Raw genomic sequence first — 12,933 nt, forward strand, 5'->3', positions numbered from 1 at the left:
CATTTCGGGAGCGTTTGGGGCCATTTCGGGAGCGTTTGGGGCCATTTCGGGAGCGTTTGAGGTATTTGGGGTGGTTGTGGGGCGCAGTGGGGCGCAGTGGGGCGGTACCGCTGGTGGGGGGAGTCGACGTGGAAGGTCCTCTCGATGACCGTGGTCCACTGCAGGCAGCGAATGACAAAGGTGTTGGGGCGCGGGCGCTCGGTGCGCATCAGCTGGCACTCTATGGGGCACACGGGGGGGCACGGGCGTGGGGCAGGGATGGGGGGCACGGGGGATGGGGACGGGGGATGGGATAGGGGATGGGGACGGGGGGAATGGGGGATGGGATGGGATGGGATGGGATGGGATGGGATGGGATGGGATGGGAAATAATGGGGATGGGAAATAATAATGGGGATGGGAAACAATAATGGGGATGGGAAACAATAATGGGGATGGGAAACAATAATGGGGATGGGGACGGGGGGAATGGGATGGGGGATGGGAAATGGGGATGGGAAATGGGGATGGGAAATGGGGATGGGAAATGGGGATGGGAAATGGGGATGGGGGGATGGGGGGATGGGGGGATGGGGGGATGGGGGGAATGGGGGGAATGGGGGGAATGGGGGGAATGGGATAGGGGATGGGAAATGGGGATGGGAAATGGGGATGGGAAATGGGGATGGGAAATGGGGATGGGAAATGGGGATGGGAAATGGGGATGGGAAATGGGGATGGGAAATGGGGATGGGAAATGGGGATGGGAAATGGGGATGGGAAATGGGGATGGGAAATGGGGATGGGAAATGGGGATGGGAAATGGGGACGGGGGGAATGGGATGGGGGATGGGAAATGGGGATGGGAAATGGGGATGGGGGGATGGGGATGGGGGGATGGGGGGGAATGGGATAGGGGATGGGGACGGGGGGGATGGGGGGAATGGGATAGGGGATGGGATGGGGGGAATGGGATGGGATGGGGGGAATGGGATGGGGGATGGGGGGATGGGGATGGGGGGATGGGGACGGGGGGATGGGGACGGGGGGATGGGGACGGGGGGAATGGGGACGGGGGGAATGGGATATGGGATGGGGACGGGGGAATGGGATGGGGGATGGGATGGGGATGGGAAATGGGGATGGGGGGATGGGGATGGGGGGATGGGGGGATGGGGATGGGGGGATGGGGATGGGGGGATGGGGGGATGGGGATGGGGGGATGGGGATGGGGGGATGGGGATGGGGGGATGGGGGGATGGGAAATGGGGATGGGAGATGGGAAATGGGGATGGGAGATGGGAAATGGGGATGGGAGATGGGGGATGGGAGATGAGGGGGAATTTTCTCATTTTTCCTCGTTTTTCATTTCCATTTCGCATCCCCATTCCCCACTTCCCATCCCCATTATTTCCCATCCCCATTCCCCACTTCCCATCCCCATTCCCCACTCCCCATCCCCATTATTTCCCATCCCCATTCTCCACTTCCCATCCCCCATCCCCACTCCCATTCCCCATCTCCATTTCCTATTTCCATCCCCATTCCACTTCCCATTTATCATTTCTCATCCCCATTTCCCATCCCTATTCCTCTTCCCATTTATCACTTCCCATCCCCATTTCCCATCCCTATTCCTCTTCCCATTTATCACTTCCCATCCCCATTTTCCACTCTCCATCCCTATTTCCCTTTCCCCTTCCCCATCCCCATTTCCCATTCCTCATCCCCACTTCCCATTTCCCATTCCCCATCCCATTTCCCATCCCCATTCCCATTTCCCATTCCCATTTATCACTTCCCGCCCCCATTTCCCATCCCCATTCCTCTTCCCATTTATCATTTCCCATCCCCATGCCCCACCCCATTTCCCATTTCCCATCCCCATTTCCTATTTCCATCCCCATTCCCCTTCCCATTTATCATTTTCCATCCCCATTTCCCATTTCCCCTTCCCCATCCCCACTTCCCATCCCCATTTCCTATTTCCATCCCCATTCCCCTTCCCATTTATCATTTCCCATCCCCATTTCCCCTTCCCCATCCCCACTTCCCATTCCCCATTTCCTATTTCCATCCCCATTCCCCTTCCCATTTATCATTTCCCATCCCCATTTCCCTTTTCCCCTTCCCCATCCCCACTTCCCATCCCCATTTCCCATTTCCATCCCCATTCCCCTTCCCATTTATTATTTCCTGTCCCCATTTCCCATTCCCCCTTCTCCATCCCCATTTCCCATTCCCCATTTCCTATTTCCTGTCCCCACTTCCCACTTCCCGTCGCACTTCCCGTACCGGCCACGGAGAAGTTGTTGAGGGGGGGCAGGCCGTGCTCGGCCGTCTCGGGCCGCTCTCGGTACCCGATGAAGGAGCCGTCGCTCTTGAGCAGGAAGTAGCGCGGCCGCCATGTCTTGATGTATTCCCCTGGCACAAAGCGGGAAACGGGGCGTTTTGGGGGGGAAATGGGGTGTTTTGGGGGGAAATGGGGTGTTTTTGGGGGGGAAATGGGGTGTTTTTGGGGGGGAAATGGGGGGGTTTTTGCATTGCTGAGGTGGGAAATGAATGGAAAAGGAAAGGGGGGAGGGGGAAAAGGGGGGAGGGGGAAAAGGGGGGAGGGGGAAAAGGGGGGAGGGGGAAAAGGGGGGGGAAGGGGGGGGAAAGGGGAAGGGGGGGGAAAGGGGAAGGGGGGGGAAAGGGGAAGGGGGGGGAAAGGGGGGGAAAGGGGGGAAAGGAGGGGGAAAAGGGGGGGAAAGGAGGGGGAAAAGGGGGGGAAAGGAGGGGGAAAAGGGGGGGAAAGGAGGGGGAAAAGGGGGGGAAAGGAGGGGGAAAAGGGGGGGAAAGGAGGGGGAAAAGGGGGGGAAAGGGGGGGAAAGGGGGGGGAAAGGGGGGGAAGGGGGGGAAGGAGGGGGGGAAGGAGGGGGGGAAGGAGGGGGGGAAAGGGGGGGGAAAGGGGGGGAAAGGGGGGGGAAAGGGGGGGAAGGGGGGGAAGGGGGGAAAGGGGGAAAGGGGGGGAAAGGGGGGAAAAGGGGGGGGAAAGGGGGGGAAAGGGGGGGAAAGGGGGGGAAAAGGGGGGGAAAGGAGGGGGGGAAAGGAGGGGGGGAAAGGAGGGGGGGAAAGGAGGGGGGGAAAGGAGGGGGGGGAAAGGAGGGGGGGAAAGGAGGGGGGGGAAAGGAGGGGGGGGAAAGGAGGGGGGGAAAGGAGGGGGGGAAAGGAGGGGGGGAAAGGAGGGGGGGAAGGAGGGGGGGGAAGGAGGGGGGGGAAGGAGGGGGGGGAAGGAGGGGGGGAAGGAGGGGGGGGAAGGAGGGGGGGAAAGGGGGGGGAAAGGGGGGAAAGGGGGGAAGGGGGGGAAGGGGGGGAAGGGGGGGGAAAGGGGGGGAAAGGGGGGAAAAGGGGGGGAAAGGGGGGAAAGGGGGGAAAAGCGGGGGAAAAGGGGGGAAAGGGGGGGAAAGGGAAAGGGGGAAAGGGGGGAAAGGGGGGAAAAGGGGGGGAAAAGGGGGGAAAAGGGGGGAAAAGGGGGAAAGGGGGAAAAGGGGGAAAAGGGGGAAAAGGGGGGAAAAGGGGGAAAAGGGGGGGGAAAAGGGGGGGAAAAGGTGGGGGGAAAAGGTGGGGGGAAAAGGTGGGGGGAAAAGGTGGGGGGAAAAGGTGGGGGGAAAAGGTGGGGGGAAAAGGGGGAAAGGGGGGAAAAGGGGGGGAAAAGGGGGGGGGAAGGGGGGAAAGGGGGGGGGGGGGGGGGGGGGGGAAGGGGGGGAAGGGGGGGAAAGGGGGGGAAAGGGGGGGGAAAGGGGGGAAAGGGGGGAAGGGGGGGAAAGGGGGGGGAAAGGGGGGAAGGGGGGGGAAAAGGGGGGAAGGGGGGAAAGGGGGGAAAGGGGGGGAAAGGGGGGAAAGGGGGGAAAGGGGGGGAAAAGGGGGGGAAGGGGGGAAAGGGGGGAAAGGGGGGGAAAAGGGGGGAAAAGGGGGGAAAAGGGGGGAAAAGGGGGGGAAAGGGGGGGAAGGGGGGGAAGGGGGGGAAGGGGGGGAAGGGGGAAAAGGGGGAAGGGGAAAAGGGGGAAGGGGAAAAGGGGGAAGGGGAAAAGGGGGAAGGGGAAAAGGGGGAAGGGGAAAAGGGGGAAGGGGAAAAGGGGGAAGGGGAAAAGGGGGAAGGGGAAAAGGGGGAAGGGGAAGAAGGGGAAATGGAAAGGGGTTTGTAATGGCCGGTAATTACCGCCGGGCGCTAACGAGCGGGAGGGGCTGTCTCTCACCTCTCTTGTGCAGCCAGCCCTCCTTCACCACCCACACCTCGGCCATGCTGGGACACGGGGGCTACCGGCCTGGGGAGGCAAGGCGCCCACGGTCAGCACAAGGGATCCCAAGTTCCAAATTCAACACTAAGTTATCCAAAAGTTCCAAACTTGAACACTAAGTTATCCAAAATTTCCAAAACTTAACACTAAGTTATCCAAAATTTCCAAAGTTTAACACTAATTTATCCAAAATTTCCAAAACGTAACACTAATTTATCCAAAATTTCCAAAACTTAACACTAATTTATCCAAAATTCCCAAAGTTTAACACTAATCTATCCAAAATTTCCAAAGTTTAACACTAATTTATCCAAAATTTCCAAAATGTAACACAATCCAAAATTTCCAAAGTTTAACACTAATCTATCCAAAATTTCCAAAGTTTAACACTAATTTATCCAAAATTTCCAAAGTTTAACACTAATTTATCCAAAATTTCCAAAGTTTAACACTATCCAAAATTTCCAAAACTTAACACTAATCTATCCAAAATTTCCAAAACTTAACACTAATTTATCCAAAATTTCCAAAACTTAACACTAATTTATCCAAAATTTCCAAAGTTTAACACTAATTTATCCAAAATTTCCAAAGTTTAACACTAATTTATCCAAAATTTCCAAAACTTAACACTAATCTATCCAAAATTTCCAAAGTTTAACACTATCCAAAATTTCCCAAATTTAACACTAATCTATCCAAAATTTCCAAAACTTAACACTAATCTATCCAAAATTTCCAAAGTTTAACACTATCCAAAATTTCCCAAATTTAACACTAATTTATCCAAAATTTCCAAAACTTAACATTAATTTATCCAAAATTTCCAAAATTTAACACAGTTATCCAAAATTTTCAAAATCTAACACAAAGCTATCAAAAAATTTCAAAATCTAACACTAATTTATGAAAAATTTTCAAAATCTAACACAAATTTATCAAAATTTTTCAAAATCTAACACAAATTTATGAAAAATTTTCAAAATCTAACACAAAGTTACCCAAAATTTTCAAAATCTAACACAAATTTATCAAAAGTTTTCAAAATTTAACACTAATTTATCAAAAAGTTTCAAAATCTCAGTTATCAAAAAGTTTCAAAATTTAACACAAATTTATCCAAAATTTTTCAAAATCTAACACAGTTATCAAAGTTTTCAAAATTTAACAGTTATCCAAAATTTTCAAAATCTAACACAAATTCATCAAAAAGTTTCAAAATTTAACACAAATTTTCAACATTTAACACAAGTTTTCAAAATTTATTGAAATTTTCAAAATTTATTGAAATTTTCAAAACTTTCCCCCAAACTTTGGAAACTGTCCAAAATTTCCAACATTTTTCTGAAATTTCCCAAATGGTTCCAAATGTTCAAAGCTTTTCAAAATTGCCCAAATTTCCCCCACTTTTTCAAAAGGTTTCAACATTTTTCAAAATGGTCCAAAATTCTTCAACATTTTTCAGACTTTCAAATTTCCCCAAAGTTCCAAAATTTTCCAAAATTTCCAAGTTTTGCAAAATGTTTCAAAATCTTCCAAATTATCACATTTTTCCAAATGTTTCAAAATTTTCCAAATGGTCCAAAATTTTCCAAATTTTTCCAAATGTTTTGCAATTTTCCAAATTTGTCAAATTTTTTCAAAATTTTCAAAATGGGCCGAAATTTTCAAAATGTTCCAAAATATTTCAAAATGTTTCAGAATTTTCCAAGTTTTTCAAAATTCTTCATAATTTTCAGATTCAAAATTTTTCATAATTTTCCAAATTTTCCATAATTTTTCAATTTTTCCAACATTTTCCAAGTTTTTCAAAATTCTCCAAGATTTTCCAACACCTTCAAAATTTTCCAACATTCTCCAAATTTTCCAAATTTTCCAAAGTTTTCAAAGCTTTTTCCACATTTTCCAACATTTTCCAAATTTTCCATAATTTTCCAAGTGTATCAAAATTTTCCATTTTTCAAATTTTTAACATTTTCCAAATTTTCAGAATTCTCCAACATTTCCCAATTTTTTCTGCATTTTTCCAACATTTCCACAATTTTCCAACATTTTCCAAAATTTCCAAAATTTTCCAAATTTTTCCAAGTTTTTTCCACATTTTCCAAATTTCCCAACATTTTCCAAATGTTTCAAAACTTTCCAACATTTTCCAAATTTGCAAAATTCTCCATTTCCCAACTTTTTCTGAATTTTTCCAAAATTTTCCAACATTTCCCAAATTTTCCCCAATTTTCCAAATCTTCCCAACTTTTGGCTCCGTTCGCGTCTCCGCTGCGTTAATTATCATTAATAAGGCTTTAATTAGCTTTGCCAATTAGTTGTGGTGTTTGGGATCCCCCATTGGGGGCATTTAGGGGGTGTCTCCATTCAACCCCCTTACCCAGCACCCAAAGGTGACAGAACCCGCCCCCTCCCTCTAATGGAGCGGGCGGGCGCATTGGGGGGTGTGGGGGGGTGGTTCCCCCCCCCCTCCCCCCTCCCCGGATGGTTCAGTCCCCGCGGCTCCTCAGTAGCTGGGCGACTCCATTCTACCCTATGGGGGAAGTGTGGGGGGGGTGGTTCCCCCCCCCCCCCCGGATGGTTCAGTCCCCGCGGTGCCTCAGTAGCCGGGCGACTCCATTCCGCGCCACAGGGGGGGGCGTGGGGGGGTTTCCCCATAAACCCAAAGCAATAAGTGGCGCTAACAGCGGCTTTTGACCCCTCATTATTCTGGGAATAACAAAGTAAACGGCATAAATTACATTGATTACAACTAATGCCGATTTACAAACAAAGCAGCCTCCAAGCACAACCAGCGCTAAAAGGCGCCCTTAAACCGCGCCTAAACGCCTTTTAAACCCCTAAAGGGATGGTGAGCACACGCCCCCCCAGCCCTTTTGGGGAGAAAAGCCCCTTATTAAGTGTTAAGAGTCGAAAATAGTTGATAAAACCCTCGCCCCCCGGGCCTATTGAGCCGCAAGGGAAGCGCTTCCTGCCGGACGAGCCCATTGCGCGGGGTGTGGGGGGGGAGCTCCTCACCTGTCATGGCCGCCGCAGGCCCTGCCGGCCGCCCTCACGCATCCCGGGGGCGCCGGGGGCTCCCGCCCCGCGTTGTCCCGCACGCAGCGCTCCCGCAAGGCCCCGCACACCGAGGGAGCGGGGGGAGGAGGCGGCTGCGGGGGGATTCGAACTCGGCACCCGGAGCACAGGGGTGGGAGGGGGGGAGGAGAGGGACGGAGCCCGCTCGGCTCCGGGGAGGCCGCGCGGCGCAGGCGCGGGGGGGGGCGGGAAGGGGCGGGGCCAAGGGGAGGTGGGCGGGGTGATGGGGAGGGGGCGTGGCCACGCGGCGGGATCGCCCGGACGCCTGGGTCCTCTCTCCCGAACTCCTGGGTCCCTCTTGATCCGAATCCCTGCCCGAACTCGTGGGTCCGCTCTCCCGAACGCCTGGGTCCCTTTCCGGAACTGCTGGGTCCCTTTCCCGGACGCCTGGGTTCTCTCTCCCAAACTCCTGGGTCCCCATTCCCAAACTCCTGGGTCCTCTCTCCCGAACTCCTGGGTCCCTTGGGGCACTCCTGGGTCCCCCCCCAACTACTGGGTCCTTAGGGGGACTCCTGGGTCCCCTCTCCCGAACTCCTGGGTCCCTCCTGACCTGAATCCCCGCCTGAACTCCTGGGTCCCTTTCCCAGACGCCTGGGTCCCCTCTCCAGGACTCCTGGGTCCCTTTCCCGAACTCCTGGGTCCCTTGGGGCACTCCTGGGTCCCTCCCCAACTACTGAGTCCTTAGGGGTACTCCTGGGACCCCCTGAACTGAATCCCCACCCGAACTCCTGGGTCCCTTTCCCAGACTCCTGGGTCCTTAGGGGTACTCCTGGGTCCCCTTTCCCGAACTCCTGGGTCCCTCCTGACCTGAATCCCCACTCGAAGTCCTGGGTCCGCTCTCCCGAATTCCTGTGTCCCCTCTCCAGGACTCCTGCGTCCCCTTTCCCAAACTCCTGGGTCCCTCCCCAACTACTGGGTCCTTAGGGGTACTCCTGGGTCCCTCCTGAACTGAATCCCCACCCGAACTCCTGGGTCCCTTTCCCAAACTCCTGGGTCCCTTTCCCAAACTCCTGGGTCCCTTTCCCAAACTCCTGGGTCCCCTTTCCCAAACTCCTGGGTCCCTCCTGACCTGAATCCCCACCCGAACTCCTGGGTCCGCTCTCCCGAACTCCTGGGTCCCTTTCCCGAATCCCTGGGTCCCTTTCCCGAATCCCTGGGTCCCTTGGGGCACTCCTGGGTCCCTCCCCAACTACTGGGTCCTTAGGGGTACTCCTGGGTCCCTCCTGAACTGAATCCCCACCCGAACTCCTGGGTCCCTTTCCCAAACTCCTGGTTCCCCCCCCAACTACTGGGTCCTTAGGGGTACTCCTGGGTCCCCTTTCCCAAACTCCCGGGTCCCTCCTGAACTGAATCCCCGCCCGAACTCCTGGGTCTGATAGAGGGCACGAACATTTTAAGGGTTAATGAAACATAATTGGGTGCCCACTAACGAGCCAACACTTTAGGGCTGAGCCACACGAGCCCTTAGTTCAGAGCTTTAGGTGAACTCATGGTAAGGAAACCCCTTCCCCCCTTTTCCCCAGAGCAGTTTTCATACAGATCCCCCCTTTCCCCCCAGCCCCGAACCCCCGGGGGTTTCTCAGCATCAGCAGCCACTTCACTCCCCCCAATTTAACTCTTTGTGTCCCTTTTCCAGGCTCTTTGGGAGCCCGGGTGTCCTGGGGCCGCTCTGGTTTTTGCTCCGGGGTGTTTGGAGCCCGGTGACCATGGACCTGTTTCCCTTGGGCGACGAGCTGCGTGGCTTTGCCCAGAGCCCCGGGCTGCTCTGTGGGGAAGCGCTGGAGCCCAACCTGGAGCCCAGTCTGAGCCTGGAGCCCAACCTGAGCCTGGAGCCCAACCTGAGCCTGGAGCCCGACCTGAGCCTGGAGCCCGACCTGGAGCCCGACCTGAGCCTGGAGCCCGGCCTGGAGCCTGACCTGAGCCTGGAGCCTGACCTGGAGCCCAACCTGAGCCTGGAGCCCGACCTGGAGCCCAACCTGAGCCTGGAGCCCGACCTGGAGCCCAACCTGAGCCTGGAGCCCGACCTGGAGCCCAACCTGAGCCTGGAGCCTGACCTGGAGCCCAACCTGAGCCTGGAGCCCGACCTGAGCCTGGAGCCCGACCTGGAGCCCAACCTGAGCCTTGAGCTCAGTATTTACTAATGATCAGTGTTTACTAATGATGGTCATTATTTATTAATGGTGATCATTATTTATTAATAACGATCAGTATTTAGTAATGATGGTCTGTATTTATTAATGATGATCAGTATTTATTAATGGTGATCAGTAATTATTAATAACAGCTAGTATTTGTTAATGACGCTCAGTATTTATTAATGATGGTCAGTATTTATTAATAACGATCAGCATTATTAATAAGGATCAATATCTATTAATGGTGATCAGTATTTATTAATGATGGTCAGTATTTATTAATAATGATCAGCATTATTAATAAGGATCAATATCTATTAATGGTGATCAGTATTTATTAATGATGGTCAGTATTTATTAAGGACAATCAGCATTATTAATAAGGATCAATATTTATTACTGGTGATCAGTATTTATTAATGATGGTCAGTATTTATTAATAACGATCAGCATTATTAATAAGGATCAATATCTATTAATGGTGATCAGTATTTATTAATGATGGTCAGTATTTATTAATTATGATCAGTATTTATTAATGACAATCAGCATTATTAATAAGGATCAATATTACTGGTGATCAGTATTTATTAATGATGGTCAGTATTTACTAATGGTGATCAGTATTTATTAATAACGATCAGTATTAATGATGATCAGTATTTATTAATGACGATCATCATTATTAATAAGGATCAATATTTATTAACGGTGATCAGCATTTATTAATAACGATCAGTATTTATTAATGATGGTCAGTATGTATTAACGGCGATCAGTATTTATTAAGGATGATCAGTATTTACTAATGGCGGTCAGTATTTATTAACGGTGGCTGGTATTTATCAACAATCGGTATTGATTAACGGTCGCTATCTATTAATGATGAGCATTTATTAACGGCAGAGCAACCCCTGCCCGCCACCGTTGCTTCTCTCCTGCAGGGTGGGAACATCTACCGCCTGCCGACCGCGGCGCGGAGGAAAACGCCTGCGCCGGGCGGTGAGTGAACCCGTGGGAGCTCGAGGGCACGTTTGCCTTAAATCCTTGTTATTTAACCCTTTTGGGTTGAAACCTTTGAGACCGAACGCCGATTGATTCCACCGGGCAAGCTCCACCTGCCTGGAGCTTCAGTGCCGACTGCGCCATCTGTTCTAAAAGCGCCGCGGCTTTATCATGTTGATTTTTTTACCTATTTATCCTGATTTTTGTCACTTTAGCCACTTGGCGGCTGCTCCGGTTGAGGATGGCGGCGTCTCCATGTGCCGGAACCACGGGTGGTCGGTGGACGCCGAGAGGGGGCAGGTAACGGGCACCCGTGGGTGCTGCTCATTGAGCGGGGATCTGAGCGAAGGCGGCGAGGGGGACGGCGGTGCCGTAGAAGCCCTTTGCGGGGGTCGTTACCAAATTGTGCGTAACTGGATGATTTGTGAAAGTCGCTGCCGATTGAGTGGAGACGACGGGGTGAGAAAACGAGAAATAGGGAATCGCTGCGGTGTAAAGATTCGCGTTGCGCGCTCCCGCCCGGTTTGGGTCGTGTTTAGCGTAGCGGGTTTTATTATCCTCGTTATATAACGGAGAAATAATTGGGAAGAGCAGTTTGCAAAGCGCTTTGATATCCTCCAGCGCCACCGACGCTCCCGGTTCCGTTTGTGCTCAGGTGCGCGACGCGGGCGATGCAAACACCGCGAAACCATCGTTGGGAGATGGAAACGGCGCCTCCGAACCCCCGACGCTGTCCAAAAACACCCCCCTGGTGATCCCGGTGTTGGTTCCGGTGACAAGGAACGAGGTGGGTGACGAGTACTTGGATGGTTGTGCGATGATTCGGCAACCGGCGGCGCCGGAGTCGCTTCCCGGAGCACCCGTGTGTGTGTCCCTGGCTGAACCAAGGGTGCTACGTGCCCCAAAACCCCCCAAATTACACCCAAATAACGCTATGGGGACGCGCTCGGCGGCCGCTACCCCAGGGACGGGCTCTGGGAGGCTCCAGGCTCCCGCTGGGTTATTGATCCGAAATACGGAACCCGGCGATCGCCTCGAGTTGGGTGGAAGGGAGGAAGCATCAGCAGGACCGGAGGGTCCCCAGACCCCTCATTTTGGGGTTCGCCGCTTGCTTTTGAGCCAAAAAAGGAGGAAAAGCAGATAAACGCCCGTGTGATTTTGTGCGTTTTCCACCTTTAACCCTTTTCTCGTTCGATGTTGCCCAGGTCACCGAAAATGCGTCTCCGGATGGGAAGATCTCGCAGCAAAAAGGCGACGGAGGCCGAAACCCCTCGTGATCCCGACACCGGGATTGAAGCGCTTTCGGCCGCCCCGCGGGGTTAATTCGGTGCGATGCGGATGTCCCCACGTAGCGCTTTGGGGGGAACACCCCGCTTTATGGTTGTGGTTTACGGGGGGTTTATCTCAACCCGGGCCGAGCGATCCCGGTGTAAAACCGCCCGGTGAACCCGGTTTGGGTTCGGCGTCCCCTCGCTGGTTTGTGGTGGCAAACGCAGAGCTCGTGCTCCCAAAAAACCCCAAAATGGGTGATTTTGTGGAATATGGGATGGAAACAACCCCCCAGCGTTTTGCTGCGATATCGGGTGTAAAAACCACCCGAGTGCTGCGATCGACTGCAAAACCCCATTGGGATGATCCATCAGCGACCGATTTCACCAAAACGATGGGAATTGGGACAATTTGTGGTTGTGACGCCGAGGAACGGTCTCAGCACGATGATTTTGATCCTGAGCGTTGCTTTTCCCCCCTTATTTCTCAATATCCTGCAGGCAGAATGGACGGCGACTTGGGATTGTGCCTGGTGAAGGACGCCCCCAAAATCAGCGTCCGGCCATGAGTCCCCAAACCACCAAAAACGGGCGCAAAACGGGTGCGTCGCGCTTTTCCTGCCCCTCGTTTGGCCCACCAGGACCCATTGACGTCCATTCCGAACGGAACACGAGGCGCTGATGTCACCGGCGGCGCTGATGTCGCGGCGGAACCCCGGCAACGCTTTGTTGTTCCGAGCCCTCGCAGGGCGTCTCTCCCACTCTGCCGCGTCTCGGAGCGAATCCCTGTGGTTTTCGGCCGAACCGCGCGGTTTCGGTGCCGATCGGAGCACGATGATGCCGTGAGCGCTCAGAACGCCCCCGTCCCCCCCGCCGCGCCGCCGCGGTCCCCGTCACCGCCTCTCGTCCCCTCTCCAGGCAGATCAACGTGGGGAGCGGCTTCCAGGCGGAGCTGCCGGCCCTGCGCGACCCAGCGCAGGCGCAGCAGGACGAGGAGCGCGCGGAGCTGGTCTGGAAGCCCTGGGGGGACATGGACACCGACCCGCAGGCGCCCGACCCAGGTATCGCACGCATTGGGTGCCTGGCCCACCCCACCTGGGCCCCGGGGGGGTCGTCGCTGCTCTTGGGGCTCCCAACGCTGCCTTTTGGGTAGAAATAGTGACGTTTCTCCGTGTCTTTCTTGCT

The 12,933-nt window shown here is 53.1% G+C and overlaps 1 protein-coding gene and 1 long non-coding RNA gene across 2 annotated transcripts in view; one reads left to right on the top strand and one right to left on the bottom strand.

The window, feature by feature from the left end:
• LOC136114082 (RAC-beta serine/threonine-protein kinase) overlaps positions 1-7,478 on the bottom strand; it is a 41,683-nt gene extending 34,205 nt beyond the window's left edge. The window contains exons 1-4 of the mRNA XM_071800889.1: positions 7,281-7,478; positions 4,218-4,286; positions 2,275-2,403; positions 109-220 (exon numbers count right to left, since the gene is read on the bottom strand). Of these exons, the coding sequence (XP_071656990.1) occupies positions 109-220; positions 2,275-2,403; positions 4,218-4,263 (287 nt within the window). The 5' untranslated portion in view covers positions 4,264-4,286; positions 7,281-7,478. The remainder of the gene's footprint in view (positions 1-108; positions 221-2,274; positions 2,404-4,217; positions 4,287-7,280) is intronic.
• A 2,834-nt stretch (positions 7,479-10,312) lies between these two features.
• Positions 10,313-11,262, top strand: LOC139826022 (uncharacterized). Its single transcript, XR_011736131.1, has 3 exons — positions 10,313-10,477; positions 10,696-10,780; positions 11,136-11,262. It is a non-coding gene; the product is annotated as an uncharacterized lncRNA (long non-coding RNA).
• The last annotated feature ends 1,671 nt before the right edge of the window (positions 11,263-12,933 follow it).

The sequence above is a fragment of the Patagioenas fasciata genome, chromosome 33 (genome assembly GCF_037038585.1).
Source record: "Patagioenas fasciata isolate bPatFas1 chromosome 33, bPatFas1.hap1, whole genome shotgun sequence".
Taxonomy (NCBI): Eukaryota; Metazoa; Chordata; class Aves; order Columbiformes; family Columbidae; genus Patagioenas; species Patagioenas fasciata.